General features: G+C 41.6%; 1 protein-coding gene across 6 annotated transcripts in view; it reads left to right on the top strand.

Moving 5' to 3' along the window:
• RNF13 (ring finger protein 13) overlaps positions 1-17,422 on the top strand; it is a 105,222-nt gene that overhangs the window by 23,657 nt on the left and 64,143 nt on the right. For all 6 annotated transcript variants that reach the window (XM_078854417.1, XM_073359709.2, XM_078854416.1 and 3 more), the window contains one exon: positions 6,174-6,299. In XM_078854417.1, the coding sequence (XP_078710543.1) occupies positions 6,174-6,299 (126 nt within the window). The remainder of the gene's footprint in view (positions 1-6,173; positions 6,300-17,422) is intronic.

Genomic DNA, 17,422 nt, shown 5'->3' with positions numbered 1-17,422 from the left:
ATAACAAAAGTAGGAAATTCATCTTTCGCTTACAATGGTCCATTCATATGGAATCCTCTCTGGCTGAGAGCCCTTGTATAACAGCTCCTTCATTAAACATACATACCCTTCAACTTCTATATTTGCATGTACTTAACTTTAGCAGCTATTTTTCTGTAATGTAGCCTGGTATGACTTGCCTAAAGCTTCTCTCTAAAAGGAGATTAAAGACACAGATTTATTACTCTAGTTAAAATAAAGTGAATATTTTATAAGCAATTACCTAACAATAATACTTGCTGTATGAGTCAGTACCTTTCCATCCACTGCAGTAAACTTGGGGGAACCCAACCTTGGCTCCTTGCACAATGATGCAGAATTTGTAGTGGATATTGCTGATAATAGTTCCAGACAGTGCAATGTGTCTGTCACCACAAACTCAGCAAAGCCCCGATTGCTTAAAGGGACACTAATTTTAAAGATCATATATTTTTCAAAACAAAATATCTTATCTCTAATTAGGATTAAATCTAAAGAATTTTAAAAATCAAATTTATTTTTCATTTCATTATTTCATTATTTTTTATTTATTTTATATTTTATTTTATAAAATATATTTTATATTTTATTATTTATTCATTATTTTTCATTTCATTATTATTTCATTTTCATTTCATTATTTACATTTTCCTTGGACAATGAAAAAAATTTTGCTTTGGTTTACAGTCTGTTTTGCTTAGTGGAGCGCCTACATTAAAACAGTGCTGCAATATTTGGGTTGTAGTACTCTAAAATAATGACACGTTAATGAATGTAGACTTAAAATGGAATTTCTGGAGAATTACTTTTGAAATCTGCATTGTATTAAATGAGTTCTTGATAAGTTAAATAAACAATCAGTAACAGTAGTTGTTGATTAGACAATTACTTTGAAGAGTTACTTACTATACTTTTTAATTTTAGCCACAAACAATACAGTCCCTTTCTGGAGAGGGACAGAGTTCTGTGAAAATTGAGAGAAGTCCAAGGAACATGTATGAATGATGCTAATAACCTGTAAAAATACAATTTGACCATTGTAACTTCAATTTTCTGACCCACAACAGCACAGCTTCCTATAATTTTCATGTACATGAGAAAAAGAGTAAATGCTTTTATTCTTTTCCTGTTTCTCCTCTTCCCTTCCTACTCTCTTAGGCCTTGTCTACTCTACAAAGTTATGTTGGCAAAAGTTATGCCGCTTTAATTAAAACCACTCTTGCATGTCCACATTAGTTCCTTGTGTCAGAGTGCATCCACCTAACAGCTCTTGTATGGACACAGAGAGCAGTGCACTGTGGTAGCTATCCCACTGCACAACTGGCCACAGGGTGCTTTGGGAAGGGTTTGCAATGCCTTATGGGGCTGGTACAATGTCACATGATGCAGGTTTCTCAATCCCATGGTTCCAGGAGCATCCTAGATTCATAGATAGTAAGGTCAGAAGGGACCATTATGATCATCTAATCTGACTTCCTGCACAACGCAGGCCACAGAATCTTACCCACCCATTCCTGCAAAAAACCTCTCACCTATGTCTGAGTAACTATTGAAGTCCTCAAATCGTGGCTTAAAGACTTCAAGGAGCAGAGAATCCTCCAGCAAGTGACCAGTGCCCCATGCTACAGAGGAAGGCGAAAAACCTCCAGGGCCTCTTCCAATCTGCCCTAGAGGAAAATTCCTTCCCTACCCCAAATATGGCGATCAGCTAAACCCTGAGCATATGGGCAAGATTCACCAGCCAGATACTACAGAAAATTCTTTCCTGGGTAACTCAGATCCCACCCCATTTACCATGAATATTTAAAGATCAATTAATTACCAATCATGTTATCCCATCATACCATCTCCTCCATAAACTTATGGAGTTTAATCTTAAAGCCAGATAGATCTTTTGCCCCCACTGCTTCCCTTGGAAGGCTATTCCAAAACTTCACTCCTCTGATGGTTAGAAACCTTCTTCTAATTTCAAGTCTAAACTTCCTGGTGGCCAGTTTATATCCATTTGTTCTTGTGTCCACACTGGTACTGAGCTTAAATAATTCCTCTCCCTCTCCGGTATTTATCCCTCTGATATATTTATAGAGAGCAATCATATCTCCCCTCAACCTTCTTTTAGTTAGGCTAAACAAGCCAAGCTCCTTGAGTCTCCATTCCTAAGACAAGTTTTCCATTCCTCGGATCATCCCAGTAGCCCTTCTCTGTACCTGTTCCAGTTTGAATTCATCCTTCTTAAACATGGGAGACCAGAACTGCGTATAGTATTCCAGGTGAGATCTCACCAGTGTCTTGTATAACGGTACTAAAACCTCCTTATCTCTACTGGAAATACCTCTCCTGATGCATCCCAAGACCGCATTAGCTTTTATCACAGCCATATCACATTGGTGGCTCATAGTCATCCTATGATTGACCAATACTTGAAGGTCCGTCTCCTCCTCCGTTACTTCTAATTGATGTGTCCGCAGCTTATAACTAAAATTCTTGTTATTAATCCCTAAATGCATAACCTTACACTTCTCACTATTAAATTTCATCCTATTACTCCAGTTTACAAGGTCATCCAGATCCTCCTGTATGTTATCCTGGTCCTTCTCTAAATTGGCAATACCTCCCAGCTTTGTATCATCCACAAACTTTATTAGCACACTCCCACTTTTTGTGCTGAAGTCAGTAATAAAAAAGATTAAATAGGATTGGTCCCAAAACTGATCCTTGAGGAACTCCACTGGTAACCTCCCTCCAGCCTGACAGTTCATTTTTCAGTAGGACCCATTGTAGTCTCCCCTTTAACCAATTCCTTATCCACTTTTCAATTTTCATATTGATCTCCATCTTTTCCAATTTAACTAATAATTCCCCATGTGGCACAGTATCAAATGCCTTACTGAAATCTAGGTAAATTAGATCCACTGTGTTTCCTTTATCTAAAAAATCTGTTTCTTACTCAAAAAAGGAGATCAGGTTGGTTTGGCACGATCTGCGTTTTGTAAAACCATGTTGTATTTTTTCCCATTTACCATTGACTTCAATGTCCTTAACTACTTTCTCCTTCAAAATTTTTTCCAAGACCTTGCATACTACAGATGTCAAACTAACAGGCCTGTAGTTACCTGGATCACTTTTTTCCCCTTTCTTAAAAATAGGAACTATGTTAGCAATTCTCCAATCATATAGTACAACCCCTGAGTTTACAGATTCATTAAAAATCCTTGCTAATGGGCTTGCAATTTTGGGTGCCGATTCCTTTAATAATCCTACTTGATTGTTTGTCTGTCTGTCTCTGTCTGTGTCGCTTTTCAACTGAAGTGGAGGGGGGCAGGGAGAGGAGAATGGTGTGTCTGGGGCAGGAGAGAGAGCACAGGCTGACCGACCTATCCTGGGGGAAGGGGACCCCCCCAACACACACATCGGCCTCCTGCTCGGCTCTGCTCCGCACAGCAGTCTCTCCCTAAGCAGCCGACTCCGCCTGCCTACCTACCTATGGTTCTGAGATTCCCTCCAAGTTCTCCCACAGCCTCCTTAACTGCCTGGATTGGCATCCTGAGCAACTGTGTAAGCTCTCCGTGCTGACGAATGTCAAAGCAGCACAGCAGTCTCTACCCCCCCCTCAGCCCCCCCCTCGACCTCCCGTACCCCAGCAGTAATCTGCCTGTGGCTGTGTTCCTGGTGCAGGGCAGAACAGGAGCATTCCATGTAAATGATTTGCTCTTTGTTCCCCAAATGGAGCAGGACACTCAGCTGTCAGATAGTTCCTGGAGCTTGGAAAGGGGAGGGATGCATGCCTGCAGGGCAGCAGAGGTCAAAACCGTGAGCAGAGCAGTCACTGCAGGCATTGTGGGATAGTAGTGGAAGCCAGTTATGTTGACAAAACTAACAGCAGTGTCTACACTGAGGCTTTGTCACTTTAACTTTGTTGCAAAAAGCTTTACGCCTCTCATTGAGGTAGTTTTATTTTGTCGGCTAAACAGCAGAGGTTTGCCGCCAAAAGTAGTTTTGTGGTGTGTACACCTCTCCTGTTTTGTTGGCGAAAGGCAGCTTACTTTCCCCCTTAGAAACAGAAGGCCTGCAGCTATGGAAAGTTACAAAATGAAAGTAAAGTAGAACCTTTTAATGTCCTTATATTAACATTCAAGATCTCCACTATGCTAAAAAGGCGTTAGCATGGCTGACTGTCTGGTATTGCTCTACTATTGATTGCCTAGTGTTACCCTTCTTCTGCCTTGTCCAACAGGCAAACAACATTTTATACTGCTTTAATGATCTTGTACATATCATATGGTGAAGCATTATTAATTAAAACCAATTAAAAAAAATTGTCAGACTGGCTTGCCCAGTAAGGTGTAGTCTTGACAATTCATGGATTGAATAACAAAAAAAAAAAAATCCACTCAGTACGTTCAAATTATTCATGTTTCAAACAATTCCAGGCACTTTCATTATGTCTTGCTAAGCTTCAGGCTTAAACTTCCTTGTTACCATTAGGAGACATTCAACCTTTATATTTAGGATATAAGGCTGCAAAAAGACAATTTTTAAAAAATTGATTTTTGACATCTGATATAAAAATTATCTTACAATAGTTTTTTTTAAAATTTTGGACAACATATTCAAGCCTGCATGTCTAAAATTAGGTGCCTAAATCTGTATTAAGGCAGCAAAATAAGCAACCTGCTTCCTCAGAGGTACAAAGTACTTGCAACTCCTAGTGATGTCGAGAAGCAGTAAATACTAAGCACTTCTGAAAATCAATCCTGAAGCATTTCAAATTCAACACCCAACAATAATTCTGGATTATTTAACACATTTGAAAAATGTTGATTATGATTCTGAACCTGACACTTCCCCTATAAGGAAATCAAATTAAGATACAGCTCCAATTAGATAGAGCTCAGATGGCATCAGTGCCACTGACTTTTTCTACCACCCTTTCAAATACCAGAAGTTCAGGAATGCCAAAATATTGTATTGTATAATGAAAAAAAATCTGTTAGGGCCCAGTTGTTTTCTCTGCTTGATAAGTTCAGGGGACCTAAAGTGGATGAAAATGGTGTATGGGTCACACAAATGAGCTGAAGCAGTTCTGAGGTATATTCCCACTTCCACTGATACTTGGGAAGACCCTCTTCAGATACTCCATGGGATCAAATCTCCGTGTTAAGAGTAAAGTGCCAGAGATAGGGTTAAGGTTGCTCTCCAGAACATCTTCCACCTTTGACTGACTTGCAGTGTGAGGTATGCATAGCATTTCTTTCACCATTATCTTATGTTTCTTCCCTGTCAGCATTGTGAAACCTTCTCATGAAGTAATAGTCTCTGGGTAGCAGCCAACATGGAACCATGGCAGCTCAAAGAGGGATTAGGGAGTAGTGCCAGGACATTCAACCACTATAAACATGTCTCTGTCCTTGCCAAGGTCCTAAAAACTTCAGGATTTTTCAGTGGATCTTAGAGCATCTGCAGATTAAGAGGGTCACACCCAATCTATGTCCCATGGTGGTGTGCAAACCCAACCTTATGGTGGGACAATCGAAAAAATGCCCCAGGAGTCAACGTTCATGGAATTTCCTGGTCCTTTTATGATTTTTCCCTCTTGTGGGGATGTTATGGCCCTTATCAGAAGTTAAGTGTGCATGCATCACTGCAAACCTTGTAAAAACCTTGCACGTGTAAATGCAAATCTAGTAAGTACTGTCACAAATATAGAGATGTTCCTCGCCTTCCCTCTTTGGTAGTGCTTGTTGGCTTAGTGTGCCTGTGGTTCTGTTAATTACAGTGAGCGGCCTTAAAAAATTCATCTTGATAATGTTACTGTGCGATGTGCAGTGTTTCCCATACTGAACTATAGATACACTAGAAATACTGAAAATTCTGAAGTGACATTAGTAACTAGTGTAAGCCAACAGGAAAATTAAGGGCAACTAATGTATATATTCAGTTTGACTTTGTGTTTTCTCTGTAACCCCAAGCAGCACTTTGATATTAAAGATCCTATGTAAATAAATAAAATATGATATACAATGTAAAATTCACAGTGATACAAGATTGAGCTCCAGGAATTTGCTTGGCTTTCTTTTGAAAGTATGATTTTTCCCTAGCACTTGTGTTGTGTCACATAGAGCTAGAACTGATAGTATGCTGTCACTTTGTTTCAGGGCTTCCTAATAAATTCAAAACCAGAGAATGCATGTGAACCCATAGCACCTCCACCACTAGAAGACAACTTCTCTCATGCTTTCATTGTGTTAATCAGAAGACTTGACTGCAACTTCGATGTTAAGGTAGGCCTCTTTCATTTTAAAGGTTTGTAAAATTTAAAGCTGCTGGTATTTCTGAATGATGGCCATAGTTAATGTCAAAAAGGGCTCTCCCTGACACATGAAATGAAAGAGTCGCATAATCTAGAGGCAGGCTACAGTAATCATAGATGTTGGTTAATTTGTGGCTTTTCACTTATAATATTAAACTTCATGTTATTTTATGCACCGTTTGTTCAGGAAGTAACATCTATAGCCAGTAAGGATTGACGAATCTAAAGTGAAAGGCTCTCCATTTGTGAGGTTGGAAAGTTAGAGACTAGAATTATTTGTTTTGGTGAATATCTAGCTTTGATATTTATTACTTTGAAAGAGTGAAAATGGGCCCACTATATGGGGCAACAAGGACATGCTAGCCTCTTGGGCCTTCTCGGCCCTACCAAAAATGGTTCATGTAATTTGCCACTGATTTTCATAGGATAAAACAGGGTTCAGGCATTTTTACCACCGTGTGGTTTGTTCAGAGCATGGTTCTGTGATACAGTAGTTGAAACTCCTGAACTCTGTCCACAGTATAGTTTCCACTGTTGCTAGTGCTGGCAATGAATTGTGGTCCTATATTTACTAGTATAGAGGCAGGCTTTCTGTCTTGCAACCTGGCTCTGTACCAGACTGAGACTTCCACAAGAACTTCACAGGTTTAATATAAAATCTTTCCCCCTTCTGTGTATATGTTGTAGTAGGGGCAGAAGGTAGATATAGCCACTTCCTTCTCATCCCTATGCAGCTTCAGGACAAGATTACAAGAACATTATATTGGGGGAACAAGCTACTGCTTTTACTAGTATGTTACAACCTCAAGGGGATGTGATCTGCTAGCTTGGGGAAGGCAGGCCCCAGGTTCCTGGATGCATGTGGCAGTATGCAGTACTAGCTGCTTATGTGTTCTTCTCCTTTTTGGAGCAGCAGCAAGGACACTCAAGAACATATTTTTCCCCCTGGCCACCCTGAGTGATCCTGCCCTGAGCTGAAGAGAAGATTCTAGTGCTGAATGTATCATCAGACCCACCATGCCATTTGCCTTTACATCACTCCTAGGAGTTAGAGCAGAATTTAGTCCTTAATACCTGCATTGTTACATGCTGTAAGAATTGGTGAAAAATTAAGCAACTGGTTAAAGTTTGGTGTAAGACAAAGGGGCATCATGATGTTCTTAAATTGGACCTTAAGAATGGCAAACAAGTTGGAGAAAAATGGTGGGGGCTGGAGCACCCACTGGCAGTCCCCCTACCAGCAGCCCCATCACCCCCCACCACCTGCCCGCCGCAATCAGCTCTTTTGTGGCGTACAAAAGGATAATGGGGAGAGGAGCAAGGATGTGGCGCGCTCGGGGGTGGGGGCTGAACAGGGCGGGAAGAGATGGGGCTAGGGGGGCAGGGGGTCGAGCACCCCCTGGCACAATGGAAAGTCTGCGCCTATGAGTTGGAGGGTGTGATGTTGGGTGATCTGGAGTGAAGCTCCTTAGCTTACACAGATGACATTGTATAAATGGCAAACATGTTTGAATTAATGATACTCTTCGCTACCTCTGTAAATTGGTGTAGTCAGCTTGGACTTAAAACCACTTCATCATCTTGGCATTTATTTTGTCTTGGAAAAGGGACAATAGATAAAGTATTGAAATGCAACAGTGAAGTCTCAGAACAAGTAAAATCTTGTGTACCTAGGAAGCTTGATAAGTGCCAATAGTTCCAGCAACAATGTGGTTAAAAGGAGATGTGCTGATAAAAATAGCACGTTTGGTATCAAAGTGAAAATTTATCAAACCAGTGTACTAACAGTATTACTCTGTGGTGTAGAAGCAGTTGCATTAAATGAAAACAGACATCAGAAGGCCGGAGGCAGTAGAGATGAGAGTTATTCAGAAGATGTCAGGTGTAAAGCGGAATGATTTTAAGACAAAGTTAGAAGGAGAGTAGGATGTGAAGTCAGCATAAGGGATTAACTGCATTCAAAAACATTACAATAGTGGGGACGCTATAGAAGACAAACAGATGATAGGATATTAAAAGAGATTGTGTGAAAACAACCAAGACAGTCAGATCTAGAGGCTGATCACTGACTAGATAATGAGACGTACACCGGAACATGACCTGGCTGGGTATAATGAAGGAAAAAACCATGACCAGGAATGAATGGTGACATCATGCTGCTCTGTGTCTGAAAAGATGCTTTGATGAGAAGACTTTTACATTTTATTGGTGTAATAAAAGTAAAAATGTGCATTAAGACTGTTACTAAATTTAGTTGAGCAAATTGTTTTCTGTGGTTACATGTATGCAGCTTCCATTGCAGTCAGCGGGCCAGATCTTGGGCCCACTGGAGTCCATGTGTATTTTGCCCTTGCGTTCTACATGATAAGAATTTGGTCAAGTGAGTGTTTTTGCATGCATATATAGGGCAGAATTTGTTCTTATAAGTACCACTGTACTTATGTCACTGGTAAAATTGCTACCTAATCTTTAAGTATGTATTTAGCAAAGAGAAGGTATTTATCGCAGGATAGTCAGATACTTTTCAACATTTATATTGAGTTCTTGATTGTGGTTTCATTATCACGTGTTTTCACAAGCAGTAACTAACCTCATTTAAATGGATTTCTGTACTGGTGTTGAGATAAGCTGTGCTAAACCCTAGAGGCAATAAGGGGGGCTCCATAGTTACTAAAAAGTTATCAGAAGATTTGAGGATATGGCAGAAACAACTAGAGATTAATAACAGAACATTTTGCCAGTTATTGTTGAAATCTGTAATTCTACTGCAACTGGGATGTAATGTTGAAACGAGTCAGTGAATTTATGGCCCTTTTTAAAAAAAAATGCTATTCTGTATTTGCAGACAGATGGTAAAAATTGTGTGTTACTTTTTCTCCATTTAATCCATGTCTTCCCCATCCCTCTTATTCTCTTGCCACCAGCAGACACAGCAACTGCTAAGAGTCATCTTGCTAGTTATAACTATAGCCTTTTGTGCAGGCGTTCCCAAACTTTTTCATAGTATGGACCATGTCTTAATAGAGAGATTTTCTCATCGACCTCAAGTCATCCTTCTGTTCACCATTGTGCAGACCACCCACCTCTTCATTTGCTACTGCATGACAATTATCTTTGACACCTAAATAACTTTACTCCAATATTTGCAGTATTCAGGATATTTGCTATAGTAAATATAGGGAAATGCATTGGAATATTGCCTCTGCCTACTTGTTTTCAGCTGCTTCTTCAGGACTCCAAACTCTTCTTTGCAATCCTGAAGATGCAATGAGAGCCAACACAATTTTTTAAATATGTTGCCTATAATTTCTAATCTCACACAAAATGGAGCAAAAATTCTTTTTAAGGAAGAATGTTCATGGATGGCAATGCCCTAAGTAATGGTTTAATTCCTCCACAATGAGCGCACAGAATTGGTTGCAGATCAGCAAACTGAGAAGCCTATACTCAAGCAAGAGTCCATATACTTCAGGAATTGGCAACTACGTTGTGTCATCCTCTCCCCACCTCCCAGTCCTTTGGGGCATTAGGGTGTTGTTAAGCTGCAGGAGACCAGCAGAAGTGGTATGGAGCATTCTATTTGTGTAGGTAAACATAGGCAGAATGATAGGTAGCAGGGTAATCTTTGCTATGCTTAATTTAGAAAGGAGGATGGATGGATGATTTCAAGCCCTAACAGGACCATTGTGAGAGTCTTATCTGGCCCTCTGTATAACACAAACTATAGAACTTGCCCCAAAAGAATTCCTACAGTATATGTCTTTAAGAAAAACATTCAATCTTCATTTAAAAAATTGTCAGTGACTGAGACTCCATCACAACCCTTGGTAAATTGTTCCAATGGTTAGTTACTCTCACTGCTAAAAATTTACACCTTATTTCCAATATGAATTTGTCTAGCTTCAACCTCCACCCATTGGATCATGTTATACCTTTCTCTGCTAGATTGAAGAGAAACCCATTATTAAATATTTGTTCCTGTAGTGGTTTATCAGCGGGGATTCCTCACCCTCCAGGTCCGTAGGAGGCCACTCCGCCTCTGTTCATCGCCTACTGTGGGGAATTAATGGGGCAACAGTAGTCTACAGCTGGGTCTATAGCGCGGGCCTGTGGTCAGGGGCTGAGCAACAAACACAGTCAGGGAGCCCAGGCTCTTAGTCAGGACGGGGCACTGAGAGTCTACAGCTCAGGCCTGTGTTCTGGGTCGAGCAGCAACAGGTTCAGGCATCCTAGCTCCAGTGGATGGCTGACAAACACTGGCTGCTCAGCCTAGAGAGGGGGAGACCACCACCCCAGGATTGGGGTGGCAGGGGGGACATAGGCCCACCCACTCCACTGTGTCTCAGCCCAGGGCCCAAACAGTGAAAGAGGGGTCTGCTACTGGGTGAGCAGGGATCCTGACCACAACACACTGACTGGATTTACGGCAACAACGCAGCTGGACTAGGGACAGCTGTCCCTGGACAACATCCTAACTCCCCTTCAGGTTGTACCTGGGTTTGTAGAGGGTTGTCCAGATTGTCCAGGTAGAAGGTCTGCGGTAGTCCTGATAACTTCTCCAAAGACAGGTCGGCGTATGGCTCCAGCCAGTTCTCAGCTCCACAGCAGTCTCCCAGCCCAGGAGCAAGCAGGAGGCATCTGGCTCCTCCAGCAGCTGCAGCCCAACTGAGCTCCCAGACCCACCTTTTATACTTCCTGTCCTTCCCATGACTTCCGGTGGGAGGGGTAAATCCAGCCTGGCTTCACCCACCAGAGTTCAGTGAGGGACTCCTCACTCTCCAGGTCCATGGGAGGCCACTCCAGCTCACTACAGTTCCCCATAAAGATAGTTATAGACTGTAATCAAGTCACTTCTTAACCTTCTCTTTAAGCTAAATAGATTGTGACGCTCAAGGAGTCCAATAAGGCCTGGTTTCTAACCCTTTAATTATTCTTGTGGCTCTTCTGTGAACCCCTTCCAATTTATCAACATCCTTCTTGAATTGTGGACATTAGAACTGGACACAGTATTCCAGCCACAGTTGCACCAGTGCCAAATACAGAAGTAGGAGCGTCTCCACCTTTCCCACTACCACTCACGCTTATTGCCACAGACTAGTAGTTGGCATACATGGATGACAAGGCCCAGATTTATTCTGTTAGGACCAAATCCTGTAGCCACAAAAGTCAGTGGCAAAACTCCCAGGGATTACAGTGGGACCAGAATCCGGCCCTTGAATAATAAACAAGGGAGACTGTTTTCTGCCTGGGCAGAAAAAAATCTGGGGTTCAGAGCTAACACAAGGAGAAGAGTTTTGAGTGCTGGTGCAATGCAATCATGATGGAGAGGACTAAAAAAGAAAAAATTGCATTAGGTATTTGTATTTGTAATAGTAAAAACTATTGTCAAAGCATTAAAAGTGCAGCTGAGCTAGTACACAGAGTCAGACAAAGTGCTTAGTACCTGCAGAGAACCCACAAATCCCATCAACTTCGGCTGTGGACTACACTGCTCAAAATTTAGCTTGTTAAGTTTACGAAAGGCAAAATCTGCAAACATTTACTGTTGAAAACTCTAAGTGTCTGCACTTCTTTTAAATAGATATTTGAAAATGAATATACATCAGTGTAACATTAGTGGAAATCAACTAATGTACTCCGTTTTGAAACTGTGTGGTTTACAGTTAAAATGATTGCTTTGTCATCTGCAGATAAGTTTGACTTGTTCATTTTCAGGAGCTCATTAAGGCAAAGATTTTTCTCTTCATTCCTCCTGTTGCCGGCACCCAGTGCCAAGAGGAAAAACAACAGCAGGGTTTGGTTCGCTACCCAGTGTGCTTCTCCCAATAATCTCAACGGGGTGGAGAAGCAGAAAAGTTTATTTGAAGCTTCGAAAAGGTACAGGGAGAATAGAATCTCAAATCCTGTACACAGAGCAGGAAGTTACACAGGCTTTTATACATCCTTTCTTCAGCATACTTATCCAATAGCAAGCTGCCCTAAGTATCCATATAGCCAGCCAATCCAGTTACCAGCTAGTTCCCTTGTTTTTTGTATCATTTGTTAAACTATACATAAAGCTGCTTTATTCAGCATTTTTCTTCCATATCTGTCCTGTTTGGCCTTGTTTAGTTTCAGGCAGTCTGACTCTGCAACATATTGTTGCAGATCCTCAGCATAACTGTTGTGAGTGCCTCCAGGCGGGGGGGCCAAGGACACTTGGGCCTAGTATGCAGAGCTGCTGCGAGCGCCTCCAGGCGGGGGGGGGCAAGGACACTTGGGCCTAGTGCGAGGAGGCTTCATCGATACTCGTGGTCTTCCAACCCCTCGAGTTACCTAGTGGCCATGCCCTAGTGTCCCCAACACTCCAAAACATCTTAATTGTACTGACAGGTTTCAGAGTAGCAGCCATGTCAGCTCCCAGACTGCTGCGCTGGGCATCACAAAATGGGGAAGAGATGGCCAGCCCTCTGTGGAGATAGAGGTGGTTAGGGACTATTTAGAAAAGCTGGACGTGCACAAGTCCATGGGGCCGGACGAGTTGCATCCGAGAGTGCTGAAGGAATTGGTGGCTGTGATTGCAGAGCCATTGGCCATTATCTTTGAAAACTCGTGGCGAACCAGGGAAGTCCCGGATGACTGGAAAAAGGCTAATGTAGTGCCAATCTTTAAAAAAGGGAAGAAGGAGGATCCTGGGAACTACAGGCCAGTCAGCCTCACCTCAGTCCCAGGAAAAATCATGGAGCAGGTCCTCAAAGAATCAATCCTGAAGCACTTGCATGAGAGGAAAGTGATCAGGAACAGTCAGCATGGATTCACCAAGGGAAGGTCATGCCTGACTAATCTAATCGCCTTTTATGATGAGATTACTGGTTCTGTGGATGAAGGGAAAGCAGTGGATGTATTGTTTCATGACTTTAGCAAAGCTTTTGACACGGTCTCCCACAGTATTCTTGTCAAAAAGTTAAGGAAGTATGGGCTGGATGAATGCACTATAAGGTGGGTAGAAAGCTGGCTAGATTGTCGGGCTCAACGGGTAGTGATCAATGGCTCCATGTCTAGTTGGCAGCCGGTATCAAGTGGAGTGCCCCAAGGGTCGGTCCTGGGGCCAGTTTTGTTCAATATCTTCATAAATGATCTGGAGGATGGTGTGGATTGCACTCTCAGCAAATTTGCAGATGATACTAAACTGGGAGGAGTGGTAGATACGCTGGAGGGGAGGGATAGGATACAGAAGGACCTAGACAAATTGGAGGATTGGGCCAAAAGAAATCTGATGAGGTTCAATAAGGATAAGTGCAGGGTCCTGCACTTAGGACGGAAGAACCCAATGCACAGCTACAGACTAGGGACCGAATGGCTAGGCAGCAGTTCTGCGGAAAAGGACCTAGGGGTGACAGTGGACGAGAAGCTGGATATGAGTCAGCAGTGTGCCCTTGTTGCCAAGAAGGCCAATGGCATTTTGGGATGTATAAGTAGGGGCATAGCGAGCAGATCGAGGGACGTGATCGTTCCCCTCTATTCGACATTGGTGAGGCCTCATCTGGAGTACTGTGTCCAGTTTTGGGCCCCACACTACAAGAAGGATGTGGATAAATTGGAGAGAGTCCAGCGAAGGGCAACAAAAATGATTAGGGGTCTGGAACACATGACTTATGAGGAGAGGCTGAGGGAGCTGGGATTGTTTAGCCTGCAGAAGAGAAGAATGAGGGGGGATTTGATAGCTGCTTTCAACTACCTGAAAGGGGGTTCCAAAGAGGATGGCTCTAGACTGTTCTCAATGGTAGCAGATGACAGAACGAGGAGTAATGGTCTCAAGTTGCAGTGGGGGAGGTTTAGATTGGATATTAGGAAAAAATTTTTCACTAAGAGGGTGGTGAAACACTGGAATGCGTTACCTAGGGAGGTGGTAGAATCTCCTCCCTTAGAGGTTTTTAAGGTCAGGCTTGATAAAGCCCTGGCTGGGATGATTTAACTGGGAATTGGTCCTGCTTCGAGCAGGAGGTTGGACTAGATGACCTTCTGGGGTCCCTTCCAACCCTGATATTCTATGATTCTATGTTAGTCTGTATTCGCAAAAAGAAAAGAAGTACTTGTGGCACCTTAGAGACTAACAAATTTATTTGAGCATAAGCTTTTGTGCGATGAAGTGAGCTGTAGCTCACGAAAGCTTATGCTCAAATAAATTTTTTAGTCTCTAAGGTGCCATAAGTACTCCTTTTCTTAATTGTACTGGTATGTGAAGCCCTATTATAGCAAAATCTGTTAGTGATTATTTTAAAATCTTTTGATATAAAACATTTACTGTGGTTCTGTTATTCTGTTGCCTTCCACTATATCCCAGGACCATGAACAACGTTATAGATAACAGTGATTGGTGGCATGTGTTTTCATAGATGCCACACTTTAAACTTTTCCTTTACAGCACCCATTCTGACCTGTAATTATGGATGCAAAAGTGTAATTTGTGATGTGATATACAATATTTAAACACAAGTGTACGTTCTCTATTCAGTGCATCCTGGGCCTGTTTTGGTGTTCACATTTTAGACATGAATCAGAAGGAGACCACCTTTCATTTAGGAAAAATGTTCTTCCATGGCAAAAGAATTTTTTTTCAGAAAGTTGCAGTGCCTTAGTGCGGTACTGAATTGCACTCTTTGCTTTTGTTGGTGAACATTATTAACATTATGATAGATTGTACTCGGTCAATATATTTTCTGCCTTCCACTTTCCTTTTTTTTTAAAAGCCTCTTTCAAAATGGCAAGTCATAGATCAATAGAAATATCAAAGTTTGTCACGGAAGTTTTAAAGGAACACTTATAGGAATGCTTTGAGATGGAATAATTTCATGTAACCTAATCTAGTATGATCTTCAACCAGTAGATAGGTGTCTCTCATGCCTTGTTTCGGAACAGGTGGCATTTTGATTCTGACAGATAATCTTGTCTTAGTAATGAAATCTTTAGACACTACTGCATGTCTTAAGATTTTTGTTGGCAAAAAAATAGTAGCATTCATTTGCAGTTCCACACCCCATGCTCTTACCTACTGCTGCTTTATTTTTGTGTTTTTAAAAGGTTGTCTGGTTTTCTTTCAAGAATCTTATAAACAATATATTGAAGAAGTTGTTCAGAGCTATTCTCCTCAAGAGGTCAATAAAGGTTACAGTCAAAGGTTTTGTTCATTGACCTTTTCAGATTCCTTTTACATTTGGCTGCCCATGGAATGGATTCTTCAGTCTTTGCTATTTTTAACATTCGTTTCTTTTGCTAAGGTGTAGGTGGCCATCTTGTCTGAAGATTGCACTAGTAACCAGAATAAAGTCTGATTTACTAACTTCTGTAACCTGTCCTGTGCAATGACTTAAATTCCATGCTAATTTTTATTTGGTTTGAAACACCAGGGCTAATCTTGTATGGATCTACATTGGTATACATATAGACACAGTCCAGTCTATGGTTGTATCTGTCTCACCACTGGCCATTAATTTTATTGTATGTATTATTTCGGTTATGGTTACTTACATAGGTAGACTTATTTATTTACCCTGCTATCTGGTACAATCTTATTACCTGGGATCCTAAAGTTTCCAGTGTTCAGACTGGCCCTAATCCTCAGCTATTCCACACTGGTGCTTAACAGGAACAGGGAGGCTGCAAAGGTGGTTTTGTTCTTTAAATCATCTCTGTGGTCCTCACTTTCTGGAACTTCAATATCAATTAAAGCAACCTGAGGGCTTCTCTATATTATATATAGGCCCTAGAATGCAGAGAATACTCAAAGTACAGTGTACTCCCACCCCCCTCCTCTCCTTTCCTTTCCCTATCCCTGACATGCTTCCTGTAGTTGGAGTGGTCCTGCTTTAGAGCTGCTCCAGCAGCTCCTACATTGTACGGAAGCCCCTTTATGCAGAGGATATTCCCCAGGAACTGTTTCCTCCCTGATTTAAAAACCCTGTTTTGTTTCCAGATTGGTATAGAGGCTTAGCACTGCAGAGAGATGGGGCCCACTGTCTTTAAGATCACATGGATCGGTCCCAGAATCTTTTATATTTTGTTTACATTCTTTCTCTGAGCAGTATCAATGGATTGTCATATTTCCATATCTGGTACCGAAACGCGTATGTTGATCCAACAGACTGCAGCTGCTCCCACTAAACTGCATGATCATCTTTCCAGTATTGAGACTTGGAAGTCTGATGATTTTCTTACTGAATCTGGCAGGACTGAACTGTTATTTATAAGCCCCTTTAAGTTCAGGTAATTATTTAGCTTCCTTGGTTAGTTCCATGGGGTAGTAATAGAGTTTCATTCTCCTTATTTTCAAAGTTGATAATTTTCTATTGTGAACCTCTCTTTTAGACTCACATTAGCTAGAGCATCTGTCAAAGCTTGATCCCTGTTCTTCCAGTGAAGGAATGTTGTTGATATTCAGTGAAGCATTGATCCTCCAAGCAGCAGGGAATACTAATTTCACTGTGATAGCTTCCCTGTCAACCATCTTGTTGTAAGACTGCACAGCCTGCCTGTCTCACTGAGAAAGTGACAAGGCCCCAAACTGAGTGAGAAGGTAACAGATAGGGACAGCACAGGAGAATTTGAACTGAGTGGAGCTAGACACTGAGAAGGTATAGGCTCTTAATGTAATTGTTAATAGGTTGCTAGACTGACAAACTAAAACCTCTATAGTAGTAATAATGTTTTTTCCTGAAAAATTAATAGACCAAAAATTTAAAATGTTAACTGTCTACTCAGAGTTAAAAACCAGTCTTATTATGAAGGTGGAAGACTAGCAGCAGGTTAATTAGGGATTGGAGTTGTACAGAATCGTGTACAGAATGTACAACTAGGTGCTTTGCAGCGATGTGGTGTACGTATGCATCTAGTGCAAGCAGGTCACAGCCCTCAGTGCCCATGTACAGCATCTTGAGTTCAAAGTTACTGAAGACACAGAATTGGACTGAACTGTTTATACACCATCACAGATCCTAGTGAATGCCCTTCTGGGCCACCCACAAGGACTGCTGTGAGGAGAATCCAAGCTTCTGTGCTCTGGATTCCCTGGAGTGTTTCATGCTTCTGGAGCCTGAATGGAGTCCAGCCAGTGCCCCA

Source organism: Lepidochelys kempii, chromosome 9 (genome assembly GCF_965140285.1).
Source record: "Lepidochelys kempii isolate rLepKem1 chromosome 9, rLepKem1.hap1, whole genome shotgun sequence".
Taxonomy (NCBI): Eukaryota; Metazoa; Chordata; order Testudines; family Cheloniidae; genus Lepidochelys; species Lepidochelys kempii.
Note: the sequence above shows the minus strand (reverse complement) of the source record. Positions and strands in the feature narration are given on the sequence as shown.